We start from the raw sequence: 21083 nt of genomic DNA, 5'->3' as shown, positions 1-21083 counted from the left end.
AAACTCAGTCCCAGACAATTTTCAAGAGGGGACGTTAAATAGGTCGCTAGGACTAGGCAAAATGATAGCCAGTCCCTACTATTACGAGTACTAATGTCTAGCGTAGAAATAGCAGCTCGTTACCCTTAGTTGAGGGAGGATCAATCTAATATTAAAACATTAGGACACAATAAAGAGAATTCTCCAGGCGCCAAACGTGAGTGGATGGGGCATGTGGGTGTGAAAAAAGGAAAGGATATCAGGTAATTCTCCCTGAACGGAGGTGGCAAGTCTTGCATGGAATAACCAGTCTGCTCTGTAACTCTTGGGGCACAATTGTGGCTTTGCCAGGGAAGGCGATTTTTATTGCTTTTATAGCAAAGTTCGAACTTTCTCCTTTCAAAATATGTATAGGTTTCTTGGTCTAATGTTTACCCAAGAGCAGCAATAATAAAAAACAAACTTCACCCACTGTCGTCTTCAGTTTTGAGCCGGTCTTTGTAATACTTATACTTTTATGCAGTGTTCAGCCAATTTTTCATCTATTCACCTTGGCATCAATTACCCTCAAGAGTATCCTGAAGGATGCTCTTAAGAGTGTTGTTCCTAGTTCACACTGTCAGCCAGACTTCCCAGTCATCTGCTGCAATTTTTATACCTTCCATCTATCTCAACTCCAACAACCAGTACAGATCAGGGGTCTTAGCATCCCACTGACAGATGTCATAAACTTCCTTTGTGAGAATCTGCAGCAATTGTCAACAATAGCCTAAAAACCTACCAGACCAACATGTTCATTTTGAGAAGTGCAGTCATCATAACATTCTTCTGACATATATGGTTTGCCTTCTTAATAGTATGAACACTTCCAGCAAAATATAGCATGATAAACGAAGAATTTGTATAATGCATACTCGCACTCTTAGCACTTAAAACAAGAATGAGACATAGACAGCATACAAGGGACAGAAGAATAAACAGTAATGACGATGAATAAAAACAAATATAGAAAACGCAAAAAGAAAGCAAGTAACAAGAATTGAGAATCTGCAGAGGAATGAGTAGGAAAGTAACAAAAAGCAGAAGGGTGGGTGGGGGATGAAAAAGGACTAGCATTGCATGGATTGTGTTAGGAGTAATTCTCATGGAAGAGGTGCAGCAAAGACGAGATCTTCACTAAAATTACTTAACAAAACATAACATTTTACATCATCTAATTTTGATACAAATTTAGTTACCTATAAACTGTTTATTTTCTCACTTGAATTAACATTTTGTCTACTTGGAGAAACAGAACTTGGGCGAGTTAAAAGTGAAAGAAAGATGTTTTAAATCTGAAGCATCCGAAGACGAAAGACAAAGACCTATCTAAAAAAAAAACAAATTATTGGTATGTAAAGAAAAAGATGCGGTACAACAGTGAAATATAAAAACACAAATTAACAAACCTATAGTACTTTGCTTTTATAACTTGAAATGTTGGATGAGTTAAAACATTTTGTAGATCAACAGTCTTCTGACATACATGGTTTACCTTCATAATAGTACGAACCACTTCCAGCAAAATATAGCAATATGTAAAACGTAATGTACCAGCCAGTTTTTGTTTGTTCATATTTGGTTTTTTATGGTATTTCTTATAATAATAAACAGAGAATTTGTGTAATGCATACTCACGCTCTTAGCGCTTAAAACAAGAATGAGACATGAACAGCATACGAGTGGCAGAAGAATAAACAGTACTGACGATGTATAGACAACAAATATAAAAAATGCAAAAAGGAACCAAGTAACAAGAACTGAGAATATCGTGATTCTGCAGAGGAAGATAAGTAGGAAACTAACAAACAGCAGAAAAGCAGAGGGGGAAGGAGGATGAAAAAACTAGCATTGCATAGATTGTGTTATGAGTAATGCTCAAGGAAAAGCTGCATTTTCAGTGCAGAAAACACAAGAGATCATCACTAAAATTATTTTCTTTTAATTAAATCTTACAAAATCCTCATCCTCAAAAAAGTACCTATGTATCACATATGCACACAGTGACCAAACCCTCTGCCATAAAGCATCTCTCTTTTTATTTAGACATCTCCCCTAAACAATACATCCACAAACATAAATAATCTTTCACTTTTAATCAAATAAATATCATCCATAATGATAAACATGTTTACACAACTTTGTTATTTCTATCATTGCACCTGGATTCAAGCTTTTGCTCAAAGTAAAAACAAACAGAACTGTGGAAGCATTTGAGAAATATGAAACAAGTGTACAAAATATAGGACTGGAAAAATGCAAATCCTAATACAACTGACCATTTATTAAAAACAAAAAATTCTGTAATCCAAGTGACTTATTCCGAGCTTAGGAAAAAAAAAATTTCACAAAAATACTGATAACAAGGTTGTGAAAAAATAAGATTTTTGCATGAAGTGCACAGCTCATTTGTGCTTTTTTGTTAAATCTTGTGATATTCATCAAGGCACTTAATTAAGCATTGTCAGTAGACATGTAAATAGAGAGCTAGTAGTCTATTTTCCACATCATGCATTTTAGCTAAAAATGCCCACAACTAATTTGTAATGGGTGAGAATCTCTTCAAGGGTCAGCCTGTACACGAAGGTTATCAGTGTTTCCAATCAACAATGTCCAAAAAATATCCTAGTCATTTTCTATCCTTTTTCAATCAAAGATACAGCATAATCAGAAGACATACCACAATTCATAATTGTATCAATAAAATAATAATAAATCCTTGGGTATCCCAGTTAGACCAAGACTGAGAAAAAACAAAACTGATTTTACTTGTTACCAGGTCCACATTAAAAAATAAAAACAAAAAAAAAATTCTTTGGGAAGATTTTCTTCATAAGTATTTTATAATTTTAAAAATCTGTACCTGCAAGAGAAATGGACTTCTAATCTTAAATAATCTACTATCAAATCTAAACAGAATTTTTAGTGGTTGTGGGGTCAGTGGAATAATAACGCTGAGCAGCGGTTGTAATAACCAAAAATTCCCTGTACTGTTATGTACTATGTCCACTATGATTTAGATTGTGTGTATAGGCACTGGGTGGGTGGGGGGATTGAAATTGTGTTTTATGCTGAGCCAGCAACTTCAGCTATATCACGGCAAGGTAAACCAAGATTTATAACCTGTGACCCGTAATCCACCCACTATCACATAAACACGAAGACTGTTGTATTCTGATAGAAAAACATGTACCACATCAGAAATCTATCGTAACTACGACTTTGAAAAGACATTTGACAAAAGCTGGCACAAATGGCCGTAGCATGTGATGCAAAAATACATCGAAGAGGGCCTTGTTCAAGCAAATGAAAGATGTGCCTCGGTGAAAATCTTTGCAGGGACATTCATGCATTATGTACACACACACACACATTTGCACAACACACATATTCATATTATAAATACAGTATCACAAACTGAAATCCTATTTTCAAGGAAACATGCATGCACATATTAACATATTATTCAAGAACAAATGCAGCAGCCAATGGTAAACTTTCATAGACAAATGGAACAGTGAAAACATTAAAGCTTTTAACAATTCAACTGACAGCCCACGCACCCACCCACCACTGCAAAGTGCAAGGGAAAACAATATAAAACATTAACAACACATTTTAGGAGGTTTTCTGGTAACCAGTGAAAAACCAGCGCCTCTCAAGGGTTGCCCACAACCAGCTACTTCTTGACGAAAAAGACTGGGTAGCCGATCCAACAAATCTTCTACTTCTCTGGGTCGAACTGTCATTATCTGACTGAGGTATGACCACAAGTAGTCAACACTTGCCCCATTGGGATGTACATTCAGGAAGCATGCAATCAGACCTGTGATCAGTTTCAGAGTTCAGAAAATAACCATTCACTAACATTTCCTAAACTAATTTTAGAAAAAAAAAATACTTTGACATTTGTTTTTCAAGGCAGGCCATTTGATTAAGTTAATGCCATGCAACCCTATGGACCTTAAATAACACAATTCTTCTATATTCTTCTATATTCGTCATGTTGGAGTAATGCAGATATTCATGCATAGTGCATCAGCAATCTTAAAATATGTTTACTTTTGTGCCTCAAGTAAACTTCAGGTTTGAAGTCTCAAGGAAGTCAGAATTTTACAAATAAATTATCAGTCCTTGAGAGAAAGTTAAAGATCAAAATAATAAAATTATGTTTACTTCACATAAAACCTTTCCCAAATGCACTTTTTTTTTGGTTTAGGAAATAAGCAAAAGGCTACTTAAAAAATCAAAGTAATAAAATAATTATCCTCACCTAACATCCATACTTCTTTTTCTTTCAGGCTGATGCCACTGCTGCTAACCAGCGTCTCTTGACTAGAGATCCCCGATATAGTTCCACCAGATTCTTTTCCCTGTCACAAACACAAGTATTTAACTACTGTGAGATTTTGTTGTTTTCATAAACATTATTTCAATCAGAATTCCAATGTTTTACCATCAATTTGTTCAAAATTTCTTAATGCAATTCCATATCCTGAAGCTCCAGTTCAGTTCATATATACTACAACCATGAAGATTTAAATTATTTACATCTGCTGGAAACATCATTTACTGGCAATGAACAGGATCACAATTTTAAAGAGGGAAGGGGGAGCAGAACCTCATTTTCAATCCCTTCTTCTTTGCTGCCATATGATGGGGATCTCCTTACAGCTGCTGTGTTTGTCCGAGCCTCTTCTTGTGCACGTCGCATTTGTGCTTGCTGAGAAATTAGTTGCTGTAACATACAGCACCCAATAAAGAATGAACAAGTTAAAGGATGGTTTCAAAATTATACTTTTTTTTTAATACTACTGAGGAAAAACATACCAACATATCAAAGGTAACCTACTAGAAGATCAGGGCAAAATATAACTATATAGCAAAATCAATAGAAGCAAATGGTATTTTTAAAAAAATTGCCTTTTCACAAATTAACTTTGTAAGCACAGGGTACCTGTTGCATGCCTTTCAGTGCATTTTGAAGAGACGTAATCTGTCGTTCCAAAGCTTCTGTAGTTTGTTTGGCCTCCAGTTTGACCATCTCTCCTTCATTCATGTAAGCAGCCAGCTGACATTTTAATGAGTCATTTTCTTCTTTAAGTGCAGCAACCTCTGCTGATACACCTGCATTACCTTCAACACCATATGCAAAATATACGACAAGAGCTACCTTCAAATGTAAAATATAGTTACACATATCAAAATCATACTTAAAAATGACGTCACTTAGGGATAAACAAAGACATCAGATGACATGGTTTGGAGGACAATCAAAGGACAAATATACACAAAATTTACAAACAAAACTAAATTACCAGTACTCTGATTTCCAAGGTCACAGCTGTGAAATAAAATGTTTTATCACTTTTCAAACTAAATCCAATTTCTTATGCTTGTAATTTTTCCTGCTAATCAAATAATATAAAAATATCTATTAGTAATGCAAGTAATCTGAGACTTTAACTAAAAGGTCTGATAGCTATTCCAAGTAATAGTGAGCATTCAACAACCCCATCATCATCAGAAAAAGAACCACCCATGATAAATACAAATGAACTGAGTGATCACCCTTAATATCTACTTCTACAAAAAAAAAAATCTTTAGATCAATTTCAGCACAGGACAAATTACCATCATCATCCTCACTGCGCTTTTTCTTGCCAGGTGGTTCATTACTGTCACCTTCTGCATCTGAGAGGTCCATTTCATCTTCACTGCGTTCACTGAGAAATTCAGCTTGTTGAGATGTCTTAATCTCCTGTAAGAAGTGTAATGCAGAATGACTTAATCATCACCAAAATAACACTTCCATCTGAAGATACGTTGCAGCATTTCCCACGAGAACAAGATAATGTATACCTGACTCTTGTTTCTTTTTTCCCATAACTCCTTATGTGAAATTTCACAGAAATGGAGAAGCCATGGAGTCATAGTCACAATGCATTTCAATTCCTCAGAATCTACTGTAACTCCGTGATTCACACCTCATAGTCTCTGCTGGCTAAAATTTATAACTGGTAGAAACTTACCCTTGGTGATTAATAAAATAAGCTTAAAATGTTGGTTCAAGTCAATATGATTTTTACCAGCAATCAGAAGAATTCTTTTTAATCTCCAAGTTTTAGTGAGTGCATTACTTCAGACCAGTGAAAATTACCTTCATCTTCATGATATAACAGACCTTTACTTGCTCTGGTATGATCACTCCTTAATCTATTTACCTTTGTCAGATGATCCAAAGATTCCAATGCAAACACAAAGAGAAAAGCTAAATAATGCAATTTTTCAATTTGTGGAAAATATTTAATTTCCAAAAGAGTGCTTGGAATATCTGTTCTTTACCACGAACAGTGCCGACTCAAAGGCCTGCAATTTCCTGAAACAGTTCCTGGGTGCAACATGTTTTACCTGAAAAGTCCATGTAGACAGTATGGTCCATTCAGCCATCCTGAAGACAACTTCTTGACACTCACAAAATGATATTTTACCATTCACTTGCAGATGAAGTCGGAGCAACATGCTCAGGAATAAGTTACAATGCTGCCCTACAACATTTACCACATCACCGTGTCCACTGCATGACTCTTTGGTCCTGACCTCTCAATTTAGCAGAAGCTAGATGAATAGCACCTTCTGATAAAATTTTTGTCTGACATGCACTGTGTGCATTCTTCCTAGCAAATATCCTTGAAAACTGTTACTTTCATTTACAGTAGGCCAGTGATCTCGTCTACCAGCTCCAATCTTTGTTATTCTCCACAATTTATTTCAGGAATATCTCTGAAAACTGATGCATCTTACAGTGGTACATGTCTTTCAAATCATTTTTGTGGAGTGTTTTTCAGCACACCCTCAGCTCTTTCCATAGCTCATTTTAGAGGTAAGTGTATGTTTTAGTCAAGTCATATGCCACTGCAAGTCATCCAATTAATACAAAGTGAAAACAACACATTGTCAAACACAAGAGCCCAGCCAACAGGAATGAAAGCGAGCACAAAAAAATACATTTGTCCTATATTTTTGAGCTGGCTATAGTTTATTTACAAGGCCAGGAAAGTATTGGATTATGTGCAAAATTATTACGTCACTTACCAAATTGCAATATTCATTGTGACACCAATAGTCACTTAATGAGCCACCCATAAGATCTGTGATTTTGAATTGTATCCACAAATGCTATGACATGGACATTCTTGTGGCACGTTACATTCCTGTTGCTTTACAACAAAACACCTGTTAACATGGCTCTTGCCCTTACCTGCACCTGCTTGTACCACATGTCGATGTTCTTGCGCTGGGCCTTCGTAAAATGGTCCCAGTTCTTCTGCTTGAGGGAGGCCGCAAAGATGTGCTCTATCTGACCCACTTACAGAAATGAGGCAGTTTTAACATTACCATTTCTTGTTTGATTCTCCACTCTTGGCTACAGCTGAAGCCAAAGGTTCCTCAAGAGCTCTTATTTCTCACAAGCACTATTCCATCTGTTCAACACTTACCATGGGGCATCAACTATAGTCTCTAAAGATCATGTACAATAAAAATACATAGACTAACAATGTAAGGTATCTTTATGATAATTTATCTGCATACTTTTATAAGATCTTGCACATACTTTTTAGCTTTTTTTCTTTCTTTTTAGGGGATGGATGGGTAGCAAATAGCAACTTTCCACAGCAAGTTCTGAGCACAACAAATCCAAGTATTAATAAATGGATAAATTATGTAAGAGAAAACTGATGGTTCATATTCTGATTAAAAAAATGCTTCCTGCAAACTAGTAGTTAAAAACTGACAAATCTGAATCAACTCAAATGAGCCATTATTATAAAATAATGTGAAGGCTATGCAATTATAACTGTCAAGGTTTTCAAATTGACTCTTCTAACTAAATGATTTACAAGTATTAAAAACAAATCTGTGCACTTTAACTCAGATTGTGACCAAGAAGTTAGCAGATAACAGGTCTAAGTTTCCCAGCATTGGAGGCACAGTTAAGATCTGCCATGAAGGTCACAGTGCAAAATAAAATGAAAACCCCACTGTATGCATGCCTATGACTAACTCATCTACTTTCCTCCACTGCAGCTGGTTGATTTGTGTCCTTCTGTAAGGTGCAAGCACAGCTCGGTGTAAGCATTCTATTTCTATCTTCTTTTCTACCATTTATGATTTTGCATGAAAATGAGAAATACATAGTAAATAATAACAGTTGTAAAGCAAGGAGATAAATGTAAGGGACACAACTTACATTGCACCAGGATGCCTTGCACCCGCTGTTTAAAAAGAAGTTTCGCCTGATTTACTTCCTCTTCATGCTGCTGCTTCTCCAGCAGAAGGCGTCTTACATGAGTGTTTGAACTTTGGATGAGGGAGTAGAAAAGACTGCTTGATCGCTTGTCAACGCTACCACGATCCAGCCAGGCAATTAGCTTTTGCGATGCTTTCATGAATCCAGAGTCACCTAAATTTTTTAATGTCAAATGATTTTAATGTTCAATGTAAATTTTTTCATGTCAAATGATTTTAATGTTCAAGGTAAAAGAGTTTAGGCCAGGTAAGACATTTTGTAACGAAAGTAATATACTTTGATCAAATGTTGATTACAGATTTACATACACAAAGACATGACAACTAGGGTTTGAAGGGTTTTGAACTCTCAACAGAAAGTTTTAACTGGGAGTGAAAACCCTTAGTGTATAACAGATGGGAAACCATGGTTTGTGCTGTTAAAGACTGCTAAAATCTGGTTTTCTAATTAAAAAATTACTCACTCTTGATAACTTCCAGCAATGTGTTGCCATCAAACACCGTAAAGGGAGTGACAGGTGGAGGGGAAGGAACTCTAAGACGCTCTTCTTGTATCTGCTGCTGATGGCGCATTTCACGAGCCATGGCTCTCTGCTCACATTCCCATTCGTGCTGGTCATTGCGTGCATTGGCATAGTCTACATGCAGACGGCCTGTGTTTGGCTTGTCATCTTTGTTGTCTATTTTCATTCGAAAGCCTACACCCCATTTTAAAAAAATAGAGAAAAGTTGCATATTGATATAATGCAATTAACTGGAAACTTCTTCCATTTCTTAAAGCTCCATGTATTTATTGAGTGAGAGAAGGGGTATATTATTCATATTATTTCTAAATATTATTATTTATAAAGGCACATTTTTTACATGTGGCACATGCGCAAAGACATGATGTTGAGGGCCCCAAGCACATGAATGGTTTGGTAGAACATACACCTCACAAACACTCAAGCATTTGATACATGCAACTTCCTTTGGAAAAAAAGAAGATGGATTGCTGCTACTAGCTGCAATTTTCCTAAAACTAATTAAGATATATTACAAATATTATCAAAATAAAACATACCTGACAAATATATGGCTTGCTCCACGGCATCATGATGGACAAAGCGAATGTGGGCAAAGTTCTTCTTTCCAAGACGAACGGTCTCAATTTGACCACACCGTTCAAATACCTCATGAAGAATCTCTTCTGTGATATTTTCTGGCAGTCCTCCAATAAAAGCTGTTCTACATCCTGGTGGTCGTTCCCTCACACTGTGTGGTGGGGCATCTGAATTGTCCGAGGAAAAAAATTAAAAGAAAATAGAAGCAAATATGCCTCCATATAACCAGTTAACCTTTTTACATACATCACAGTATTTGTGGTATCATATCACAAGTTTAATCCCATCAACTGTAACTCAAGGTTGAATACTATATTTACATATTAATAACAATGTGCAATTTATATCATGCATTTTGCCTTTAAAGAAATTAAAGAAAAGCACCAACAACTTGTATTAAATGTGAGCATGAACATGCAGCCAGGATAAAGGAAGGAAGTGACATAAGTTTTAAGCTTCTCATAACCAGAGAGTAAATTACTGAATCCTAATGGCATTAGGTGCTAGCTAATTCCCACATTTTCCTTTCAGTTTTGGTGAGTTGGTGAGCTAATCATGATTATATGCCCTCTTATAAACCTTCTAACTGTACCTGTAAATCCTAGATGTACCTATTTATGGTAAAGATAGATTTTTACTCAAAGAGAATGGTAAAAGTAAAACAAACATAAAACATAAGAAGTTTGCAGAAATAAGAGAAAATTAGATAATACCATTTCTCTGAAAATGGTTTGCAGTATCTACTCAAACAATGCTCACACAGCTAAAATTGCTCCGACAAACAGCTGTCACCAATTATCCTTTTATATCCCAACTTCTTTATTCATGGCTTTAAGACTTATTTCACAGAGATGGCAAAGATAGCATATCAATTTTTCTTTGACCTGGGTGTGGTGGGTACAGAACACAGGAATTCAGTGTAATAATTTCCTTGAGTTGTATGGGTGGTCCCATGCTTTGTCCCATGCCAGGCATTCCTAATCCTATGCTTCCAGGACCAGGTCCCAGGCCTCCCATTCCTCCAGGTCCTGGGCCCATTAATCCCATGGGTGTCATTGGCCCTAGTGGACCAAGCATGTTTCCGTACTACAACACACACATACACACCAGTTAATGATGCAAGAAACTCCAGAAGTCACTAAACCACAACAGTACACTTACATATAGATCAACTATGAAGATCACTAAACATCAGGGTAAAAGGCACTTCTTCTGATGGCATTTTCATTTACTCTTCCCTACACTATTTAAATATACATGCATTTGTTTTGTTCCTAGGTTGACTGTTTCCTGAGTACACCTAAATCTACAGGTTAGCACATCTTAGGTCATGTTTAAATTTGATTTCAGTGCACTTAACAACGCAGATTAATATCTCACCATTCCCAGAGAATGATTTGAGATGAAAACTTTTTTCAGAAAAAAAAAAAAAAGTAATTTAACAGACTGGGCATACATACACAGTTACATACCTGTCCCATATTTACTGGTCCCATAATCATGGGATTTGGGCCCATGGGGCCCATTGGGCCAAGGGCTGTCATGGGCGCCATCATGTTACCAGTCATGCCGCTGTTACTGTCTGCCATATCCATGTTACCATTGGCCATGGCTGCCATACTGTAGTGATTTGTGCTCATGATCGTGTTTGTACTAGAGGCTGCTGCTGATGCAGCTGCAAACATTGCAGCCGATACGGTGCTGGATGTAACATCATCTGTTAAAATAAAGTTTTGTGCACTGTGCAAATGACACCACATGTTAGAACGTGTAACACATAAAAACACCAGAAGATATAATTGATTATGTGTTAATGTCCACTTGTCCATTTTACAAACTTCATGTGCAGAATAATGTTTATGCTGCCCACTTATCGCATTTTTTATAACAATTTTCATAAACAATTGTTATCAAAGGAAAACATTTATAGCTAGACAAATAACATTTAATAATAAATATAATAGCAAAATTATGTCTCTTATCAACAAAGTTTTGTCCGCCAAAAAAAGAGGGCGGGGCCTATCATTAAAAAAATGCTCCTTGCGGAAAAACAATGTAAACAACCAAAACATGAATGTTTTATTTCCAATAGGCCACTAAAGCCACTATTGAAAAAAAAAAGCAGGGGTTACCAACCTACAGCCCACAGGCCACATCCAGCCCAAGAAGGTGCCTCATCCAGCCTACTCGTTTTAACCAGATACAGAGTAATTTCTTTTTTAACGTCATGATTCTGGCAAAACTGCCATGTCTTGGCCTTAAAGATTTTATATCATGTCCAGCCCGGCCCTTGGGCGAGAAAAGGTTGGGCACCACTGCTCTACTCAAATGTGCATATCCAGATTTTTAAACTAAAAATAAAATAATGGTGCATATTTAACCCTTCAAGCACAATGAGCCAAGGTTGTGGTTTTGTTAGGGTAGCATGGGGAAGGCAATTTTATACCTTTATTGCAAACTTCAAGCTTTCCAAAAATTGTTTTGGCTTCTTGGTCTAACGTTTACCTGAGAGCAATAATAATAAAAAACAAACTTCACTCACTGTTGCACTTGCAATTGTTGGTTATTAGCCAGTCTTTATAATACTTACAATTTTATGTTATGCTCAGAGGGTTAATATGCTTCCTTATAAATTATGACAACCTGTCAGGCAATTACTTATCATGCCCAGATCTGTGGTGTTTAGATTGCTTATATTTTGTGGATGACATGGGAAACATCAGCTCTTACTTGCAGCAATTTCATCTGCATCACTGTGGGTGTAAACCACAGGAGGCTTTCCTTTGTTCCTATTAAACTCCAGTGGCATATCATTACGAGATGGATCCATTCCTCAACTGGCTGGCAAATACAATTGAATGGCTTAAAAGACACTGCCTGCTTAATTTTTTTTTTTAATTGCAGAAAGAAGATACTGAACAAGAATTTGCTTACATGATGATGTCTGTAAGCGCATTTTATATAAGTATATAAATGTAAAGCAGCTATTGAAAACTAATATTTAATAACTATAATTAAATAGTAATAACTGCAACAACTAAAGCTTAACGGAAAATACCGAATACACTGATAAGAATGCACACTCAGCGTTCGACTACTGCCACTATTTGCCTGGCGTGCAGGATATGGTGGTATCCTTCACCTTTTAAACACAATGTTTCATATCAAAATAACTCGTTCCAATCATTTTCGAATGGCCAAAGTAATGTGACTAATAGGAATATGATATATAAAACAGATTAGATCATTGACCAGAAAACTTATGAGTAAAGTTCTTACGTAAAGATAGTCAATGCAGTTAAATCTTCTGGGAATGCCTATTGACCATAGCATAAGGATTGAGGATGTGGTTTGTTTGTTTGTGTTTTATGCCGTGCCAGCAAGAGGACGTGGTAGGGAGTGGGGCGATTGGTGGAAGGGGGAACATACCTTTTGAAACACGTAGCAGCCGTCATTGACGCGTTTCTAAAAGGCTAAAGCGAACCATGAAAAGGAAATTTTGAATTAAGACAATTTGGAGTTATTGTTCCCTCCAGGCAATGAAAGAGACGCATAAAATGAAGCCGAAAACACTGAACAAATCTGATGTTTTACTTTAACATTCACTTCGCTTTTTAAACTCTCAGGTTGCCAGGAGCAAAATCAGCAAAGGGAGAAAACAGCACTTGATTATTTCTTGTGAATGAAAACAAAATGCGACGGAACCACCTGTGAGCTACTAATTCGGCTTTAGAAAGCAAAAGCAGACGCAACAATGGACATATCGGTTTGTAAAATTTGTAATACGTATCAGGCAAAGAGCTACTGAATCAAACATTTAAAATTATTCAATCGTTTGTTTTATTATCATGTTTGCTTAAATCAAAGGTATTAAATTACTTAAAAATTCACTTTTTCGCAGGCCCAGGAAGCAGCACTAAAGAAAAAACTGCAGCATTTTCTTTCAGAGTTGCCCAGATTTGGAACTGTACAGGGATTCCAGCACTTTTCGATGTATTTGCGAGGTAAAGAGGAACTTTGCGTCACTGTCAGTCATGAACCTCAGGTAAGAAACAGATCGAGCTGAGAAAACAGAATGATGGCTACATCTTGAAACAAAAAGCATAAAACAATTTAGCTCACTATGACTTAAAGGCTAACCCAAGTCTGATAGGAAATTAAGTCTGCTTTTTTGTAATGTTGCTGGAAGTGAGTCACCTCTTTCAAAAATTGAAAATTAGAGGTAACAGTTTTAGTGTCTGACGAGTTTTTATCTTGCAAATAAAATAGAGCTATTTGCTCAGATTCTGAAAATTATTACTGATACAATAGCTTGTAAGGAACAAAACCCTGGCATTAAAAAAAAATGTTTGGCCTTTAAGCAATAGTAATCTCAATTTTAATTTGGCATTTTTTTGCAGCTTTGAAAAAATCCTTAATTTCATTATATTATAAAGCTCTGTACTGTGTGCTTGTACAAGTGTACAAGGAAGAAAGCAAGAATCAAAGTATAGTACAGAGAAAGTGGGAAATGAGTATTCCTGGCAACACACTTTTTTATCTTTCTCTCCACTAGAAATTTTGGGTTGAGCATGAGCCCGTCACTTTAGGAAGTATCAAAGAGTCCAAATGTCTCACTATTTCACTTCATTGACACTGCACATGAATATGCTTGACTTAAATGAAGTGATAGATAAAAAATTTGCAATAAAATCACATCTAGTAGAGTTAGTGACAGCAAGCAAACCTTGGAAGATAAAGATGTTTTGTATTTGTATTTTTTAATTTTTAAAAAAGTAAAGAAACTGAAGCATTCATCATGAGTCAAGTATAATTTCATCTCAGAACTGATCAGAGATTTTTGTTGACTGAGTGGGTGAACATAGTTTTCTGTTGGCTTTACTTTAGTTCTGCTCCAATCATTATCTTAATTTTGCTTATTAGTTTTGATTTTCATTCTGTATTTGTTTCAGGTTTCATCACGTAGATGCAGTTTTATTGGTAATTCTGCCACAGAATTTTCTGCTGGAGACAGCTTGACATCAGCCCATTTACCATATGATCCGTATGTTATTAAACTTGTGATATTAATTATTAAGAAATAAAAGCTTTTGCTTAAAATTGCATAATTTTTTTATGGTATGTTTATAACATACCCAAAGATAGATACCGCCTCCCTACTCCTCACCTCAGTAGCTAAGAGGTTTTTTTTTTCATCAAGCAAAAATGCATTTTTTTAATGTTCTCCTGCTCATGGTGATTGGAAAAATATTCTAATGTGTAGAGAGAAAACTGCTTACTAACTTAGTTAGATTCTTTTGAACTGATGATCACATGCAAAATCAAAATTGTACAAAATTATGCTTTCCATATTTAAGACAAATGGGCATTCTCCTTTATAGGCAGAGGGTTCATGTGGAAACAGAGCATATTGTAATCAACTAACTGCTTTTTGTTTTATTGTTTGTTTTCTTTTTTTTTTACTATTTGGGTGTAGCTAACTTTCCCTCTATTCATGCCCATGCTCTTCTTCAAAACTTATTTTCTTTTTTTCTTTCTCGCCTATGCTGAGTCTCCATTGAGTATGTGAAAAACTTGCCTCCCCTGCACTGGACCATTGTGAAGGGAGCATGCTTCACCAGTCTAATTCTTTACCAAATTTAAAAATTACCCGTTTTTAAACAAAAACTACTTTTATATGTTGCCTAGGAAGACTGTTCTACATGAATAACATCACTCCCTCCATTTTTAGGAGGGCTCTTATGTTGTCACAGGGTACTCAGATGGCACTGAGTGGAATGGGAAATCAGGGTGTTGGACTCCCACCTGCATCACCAAGTGATAATGAGCAAGGATCAAACAGTGTATGGATTTCTTATTTTTATTCTGTAATTGATATTTAATGCCTCAGTTGTTACAGATAAATCTTGACTGAGAACGTGTATTATCATAACTTCTGCATCTTTTGTTTTTTTTACCACTTCCATATGTATAAATGGAACGTATTTTGGGGGAAAAGTTTTAAAGCATATCAGCAGCTACGAGTTAGAGCATTTATTTATTACCAAATATAGCATGTAATTTTATATTGGTAAAAAAAGTTGCTGATTAAAGATAAGGGTGGTTAAGATGAGGATGCTTTATTCTACAAATTTGCCAAATGACATGTCATTGGTTTAATTACTAAGAAATTCAACATTTTGCCTTTAGGGTTCCCACACATTATTTCTTGTTGCTGGTTATGCTCGATACTCCTGTCCTTATGTATGGGTGAGGTCAAATCACACCCGCCTAATGAAAATGTCAGGGCTGGCAGACAAAGATAACCCACTGCGCCTGAAGTCCACTTCTCAGTGGAAGGACACAGGTAATCTTTTTTGGTTTTGTTTTCGTAAACATTTAACAGTAGCCTGACAGAATTGGCTTTATTATGCTGTGGTATCGTGTATGCATCTTCAAAAACTCATTTACAGTAGCATGTCTTTCTCTATCTCACACACACAAAATTACAAACTGTTTTCACAATGATTTACTGTTAATAGATATATAATGTCATTTATTAAAAGAATGAAGAATTAATGGCCCATATTCAAGCCCAGTTTGTTGATGATTATTAACGGAAGGTTACTTTTTATTATTTAATATATAGAAAAAAAGGAAGTAAAAATTACACTTTCAAACTTGTATAATCAAAATGTAATTAGATTTAGCAATATAATTTGCCATCAGCTAATTTCAGCAAGTCAGCCAGGTGTTACTTTTGATACTTTTGATACTGGCCACTGAAGGTTTTTTTTTTTTTAAAGAAAATAGAGAATTTACCAAGAATGGTTACAAGTTATCGTGTATTAAAAACCAATAATCTAAGTTTACAATACAAAAAATTAAAATTGCTATTATTATCCCTTGGTTAAATTAATTTTCTTCTTTTCTTGTTTCAGATGTATTTATATGGGATGTCATCGCTGAACTTGTTAAATTGTGCATGTACCCAGCACCCCGTAATCCCTTTGCTGTTGATATGGACTGCTTTTTATCCTTGACTACTCAGCAGCAAGTACTGGCTACTGCTGCAATGATGTCTTGTCTTGAAAGAATTATTGTCCACACACCTGATGATAAGCAATATTCAGAGAAATGTGAGTAATAAAAGTGAAGAGTTTATCTAAATGATGCTGCTTGTTTGCTGCTGCTGCTTGTTTAGCATGGAATCCCAGCATGAGGCCAGGCTTTCTGTTTTTCCCGCCTTCATGTGACAATATCTTTCAGCAGTGCTTCTTATAAGTGTAGTTCTTATTCATGGATATTGCTTGTTGAAAAGTTTTAAGCAATCATAATTAAAAACATAAAGCAAAAAGACTTTGCTTAAGTAAGGATGAAGAAATTTAGTGTGGAAAATATACCAGCACAAAGCACCTCATAAAAATATGTCTCATTATTTATCAGAATTTGTTTTCTTTTGCAGTGCTGGAAGATCTTCAACTTGTCTCACGTTTACACTATACAGCTTTGCAAATGCTTGCCAGGAAACATCAGCTTCCTGTTTTGGAAGAGTATCATCAAGGGCAAAAGCAAAAGATGCACAGTGCCCAGAGTGGACGTGGAACATTTGCAAAATCTGGTGGCAGGTACCCAAGCATAGAAAATACCACTGTCACCCCCAATCCAGGTATGACTGTAGAGTCAACTCGGGGCGTCTATACACCTCAAGGTTCAGCAGAAAGAGGGTTTCCAGGTTATGGCTTCACTCCTGCACCAAGTCTGTTTTAGAAAGGATTTATTCCTTGTTTGAATTTAACTAAAAAAGCATACATGTAAAACACGAGCAGCTAAGAAGAATTGTTTAAGTAAAATTTTAAGCAATCACTTTGTTTACAATATATGATTTAGATGTAGAAGTTGTGCTGGCTATGTGTGCAGCGGTAGAGAGCTTGTCACCAAGGTGGTGAGCATTGTGGGTCATAGGTCAGATTCTTGTCTTCAGCTTAGGTACATGTATTTTCTATGAGATGTTACCTTTTTATCAGGGGCTATTTCCAGATGCTTTGGTTTCCTCCCAGTTCCTCACCCCATACTCAATACTGCAGAATCACAACAAAGTATTATAGTGCTTAAGTGTCACTCCATAACAAAAGATGTGAAAGTATTATATGCTGTATGCACACAGTCCAGAAGCAGATGTTAGCCTGAGTGGCTCACCTTCAGTGTATTAAATGTCTCATGGGAAACAACTTTTTTTCTTAATGACTGGATCAAACTCATGACATTATGTTTGTCCACATCCACTCCTAATCTCCCCATTGGCTGTAGCCTAGACAGTGACAATGTATCCATGTGCAGTCTTCTTTCTGTGCATGGTGATGCTTGTAGGCATGTATCTCAAGGACAGAAAAGGGTATTCACCCAGATTCTGAATGAAAATAGCATCTGCAAAAAAAAAAAAAAAGAAAGAGCTGTTACACGTCTACTTTTACTTCTTCTAGAGGAGAGCATCTGTCTTTCCCAGCCCTCAGTTTGAGTAGATTATATTATACCCTACCTCCTTAAGCTTTGCTGGTTGCCAGCTCAAGCTCACATGGAATACAAGATCACTACAGTGTTACTGTTGTCTTCGTGGCTTGCCTCAGCATACCTGATATCATCACCCCAGTCGGTGTCTTAGGTCTGCTTTTGTTGCTTCCTCTCTGTGCCACACCTGAGACAGAAGAAATTTGGTAGACACTCCTTTTTTTCTTGAACCCGTCTGCCCTTTTCTGTTTCTATGTTCAAAGCATTTAAATCCAGCCTCAAAACCTGTCTCATTAAGAAATATCTTGCATAATCAAGCATACCATTTGATGTGCCCTTTAATTCTTCATTTTCATCCATGTACTTAGTTCATGTTTTGAGCCACTCACCTTTTACTGTTTTACTTTCAATTCATGTACCATATGGAAGATCAAAGGAACTTTTTTTTAGAATAGGAATGTTTATATAAAAATGGCCTGTTAACATGCCAGCCTGCAAATTGAGCAGACTGGTTTCACAACAAAAGATAAACTAACATGGTGACTTGATTTATGCAGAATTATTTCTTAATTTGTGTACTTTGCTATGGTAACTGTGCTTATGAAGACAATCTCTTTCTCTGAGTGCAATTGGCAGCTGATTATGTGTCATTAAATGATCTTGTGTTATTAATTGTGGAGATTCTGTGTGATTCACAGCAACAGTCCTACTTCGGGTATTACTAATGACAGCCACCACTGTGGGATTTTTTTATACAACACTTTTTAGGTTAGGTATTTACTCTTTTGGCTACTTAGTAATATTTTTAGTAGATATTTTTCAACACCCTTATTGCTGGCAGTCAGTTTCCATAACTTGCTTCACTGGGACCATGTTACGTGACCTAATATCAGATATTTTGTTTTGTGATGACATTTTCATCAGTTTTAGTACAGGCTTGAACATTCCCATAAGTACATTTAAGTTAGTAGAATGAAGGTATCATGAAATAGCCGTTTCATCAGCCTTTCCTGTTTGAAAAGGCATCATTGTGTGATTGTTACACAGAATCATGTGCTTTAGAGACAGATGTCATGCAAGTGGGTCAACTTCCTTGTGTTAAATTTGTATGAGCCACTAGGAATGCAATGTCATCTTAAGTGTTTAATGTGCTATACAACACAACCATTCCTCTTTGCCTTTTTATTTAATAGAGTCCTCTACAATTTTTTCAAATATGTTTTTAATCATCAGTCTTTAAAATATTTTCAGTGTTGTCATATCTGTTATTTTGTCACAAAAATACAACCAGTATTTATTTGTCAATCTGTCTTCATGGCAGGTATTCACAGTAAAGAATTGAAGAATTTGTTTACCCTCTGAAAAAGTATTGTTATATGCAATTTTCTTCATGCACTTTTACAAAAATTAATTTTTCTTATACTGTTTTTGTTAAATATGTCCAAATTGGGTGTTTTTTGCAGTGCAGACCACATGTCTTTCCATCATCAAACTTCAGTACTGTCATTATGTCACAACAAAGCCTTTTGGCTTTCCTGAAATGTTTTAATATTGTGTCAACATGTACTGCATAGGCACATCTTTGCCTTCTTCAAAGATAAAAGACAAACCATTTGATGCAAGCATTTTTAGCCAGCCTGTCACTAAAACTATTACTAAAATTTAAGAATTATTTGGGTAAAGGTTTGCACAGAAAGGGTTGTAAGAATTTTTTTAAATGGCATTTTACAAGATATGTTTTCAGAATTCTTTAGTCCCAATGCATGGAGCATCAGCACATCCCTTTATATGCCCTGCCCTGAACCTTCTCTGCTAGCGGTTTCCATTTGTCCACAGTATTCCTCCATGAGCTATAGTTATGAAATGAAGGTAAGTCATATGGAGAATTCAAGAGTAAAGTGGTGTCCAGACCCCACAAACATCATGGGGTGAAGAAACATGAGGTCCATGAGGTCTGAACACTGCTTTGTAACTTCAGAAACATTTTTCTTTTAGCTCCCCATTTTGCCCTGGGAATAACTAGCTTCATCACTACAGCCATGAGGTCCCCATGCCAAGTAGGTATTCTATGAATGTACATGGTAATTTATAGCAAAATTGTAAAAGTGTTTTTGAAATACTAATAACTTTATTTCTAATTTACATGTTATTCAAAATATTGGAGTAAGAGGAGCTATGTGTGCATATGTGCCTCCATTTCCATGCAATTGTGTAAAGATGTAGATGTACCCTGGGTAAAGGGGAAAGGTTCTTACTGGGAAAAAAATTGCATTTGTTACTGATTACCTGGCTTTAGCTGCAATCTTTCACCGCTTGGATGTAGACACAAAAATATATAAATGTTTAGAAAAGCCCCATTCCAGTTATCACCTACAACTTAATTCAGTGACATATCACAATCTGTAAAACTTGTTGACTGAATTAAATATTTAGAAATGATAGCTTTTTTAAAATAAAGTCTTTGTGTGGATGTGTGTACAAATGAGCATGCAGAAAGAGTGTCATCCATAAACTGATGAAGTATACAATATCAGAAAAGTACATTGCCTGTTTTCAAAAAGACTGAAGGGAAACAATATGGGTTAGGGTTTTGGGGGTTTTTTTTGTTTTTTTTTTTTGTTTTTTTCGCAATTCATAACCACTGCATGTTTATCAATCAGTTTGGTTACTAATCATTATCACCACCATGGAAGAGTAGCCATCATTCATGTGTTACAAAATGATTGGTTTAAATATGTGCAGACTGAAGTTACTTATAGGTTACCTGTAATCATCTTGGATACATGATCTGTCCTGTCACAATCCACTTAGAGCAGATGAAATATGCTGCAGACAACAACTTTAACCCAAACAAAAGACATTAAGTCATTAATAAAGTATTCTTTGTGCCTTGTGTACATGTGCTTAGTATAGATTCTGTTAGCTTGCAATAAAATAACAAATTTGGTGAAAGCTGAGTACTTTCAGACACTTATTAAAATTCCTAAATCTGTTTTACTAGCTGTTGGGTCACTCCCACCCACTAACTCCTATATCTTTAAATTCTATCCTGCTCCCTTCCTCACTAAAAAAAAAAGAAAGAGTTATCATTGGTGCCAGGTAAACCTAGTAATGCCTAGAAGCACAATCTTAGAAATGCTCTTTTTTATGCACCGGTGTGCTGGC

General features: G+C 35.9%; 2 protein-coding genes across 2 annotated transcripts; one reads left to right on the top strand and one right to left on the bottom strand.

The window, feature by feature from the left end:
* Window positions 1-1217: 1217 nt before the first annotated feature.
* Window positions 1218-12989, bottom strand: LOC112555875 (ecto-NOX disulfide-thiol exchanger 2-like). Its single transcript, XM_025224440.1, is given in 14 exon segments — window positions 1218-3686; window positions 3689-3844; window positions 4292-4391; window positions 4640-4756; window positions 4976-5154; window positions 5653-5779; window positions 7280-7386; window positions 8270-8482; window positions 8793-9026; window positions 9392-9598; window positions 10316-10517; window positions 10904-11148; window positions 12162-12272; window positions 12861-12989. Coding segments are annotated over 13 exon segments (2037 nt in total). The 5' UTR covers window positions 12262-12272; window positions 12861-12989; the 3' UTR covers window positions 1218-3636.
* A 65-nt stretch (window positions 12990-13054) lies between these two features.
* Window positions 13055-20359, top strand: LOC112555879. The gene is made up of 7 exons (XM_025224444.1): window positions 13055-13197; window positions 13333-13476; window positions 14384-14475; window positions 15163-15274; window positions 15621-15777; window positions 16352-16549; window positions 16876-20359. The coding sequence occupies exons 1-7, from the start codon at window positions 13186-13188 to the stop codon at window positions 17178-17180; spliced, it is 1020 nt and encodes a 339-aa protein (XP_025080229.1). The 5' UTR covers window positions 13055-13185; the 3' UTR covers window positions 17181-20359.
* Window positions 20360-21083: the final 724 nt, after the last annotated feature.

Source organism: Pomacea canaliculata, linkage group LG14 (assembly GCF_003073045.1).
Source record: "Pomacea canaliculata isolate SZHN2017 linkage group LG14, ASM307304v1, whole genome shotgun sequence".
Classification (NCBI taxonomy): Eukaryota; Metazoa; Mollusca; class Gastropoda; order Architaenioglossa; family Ampullariidae; genus Pomacea; species Pomacea canaliculata.
The sequence above is the reverse complement of the archived record's forward strand: the minus strand, read 5'-3'. Positions and strand labels throughout refer to the sequence as shown.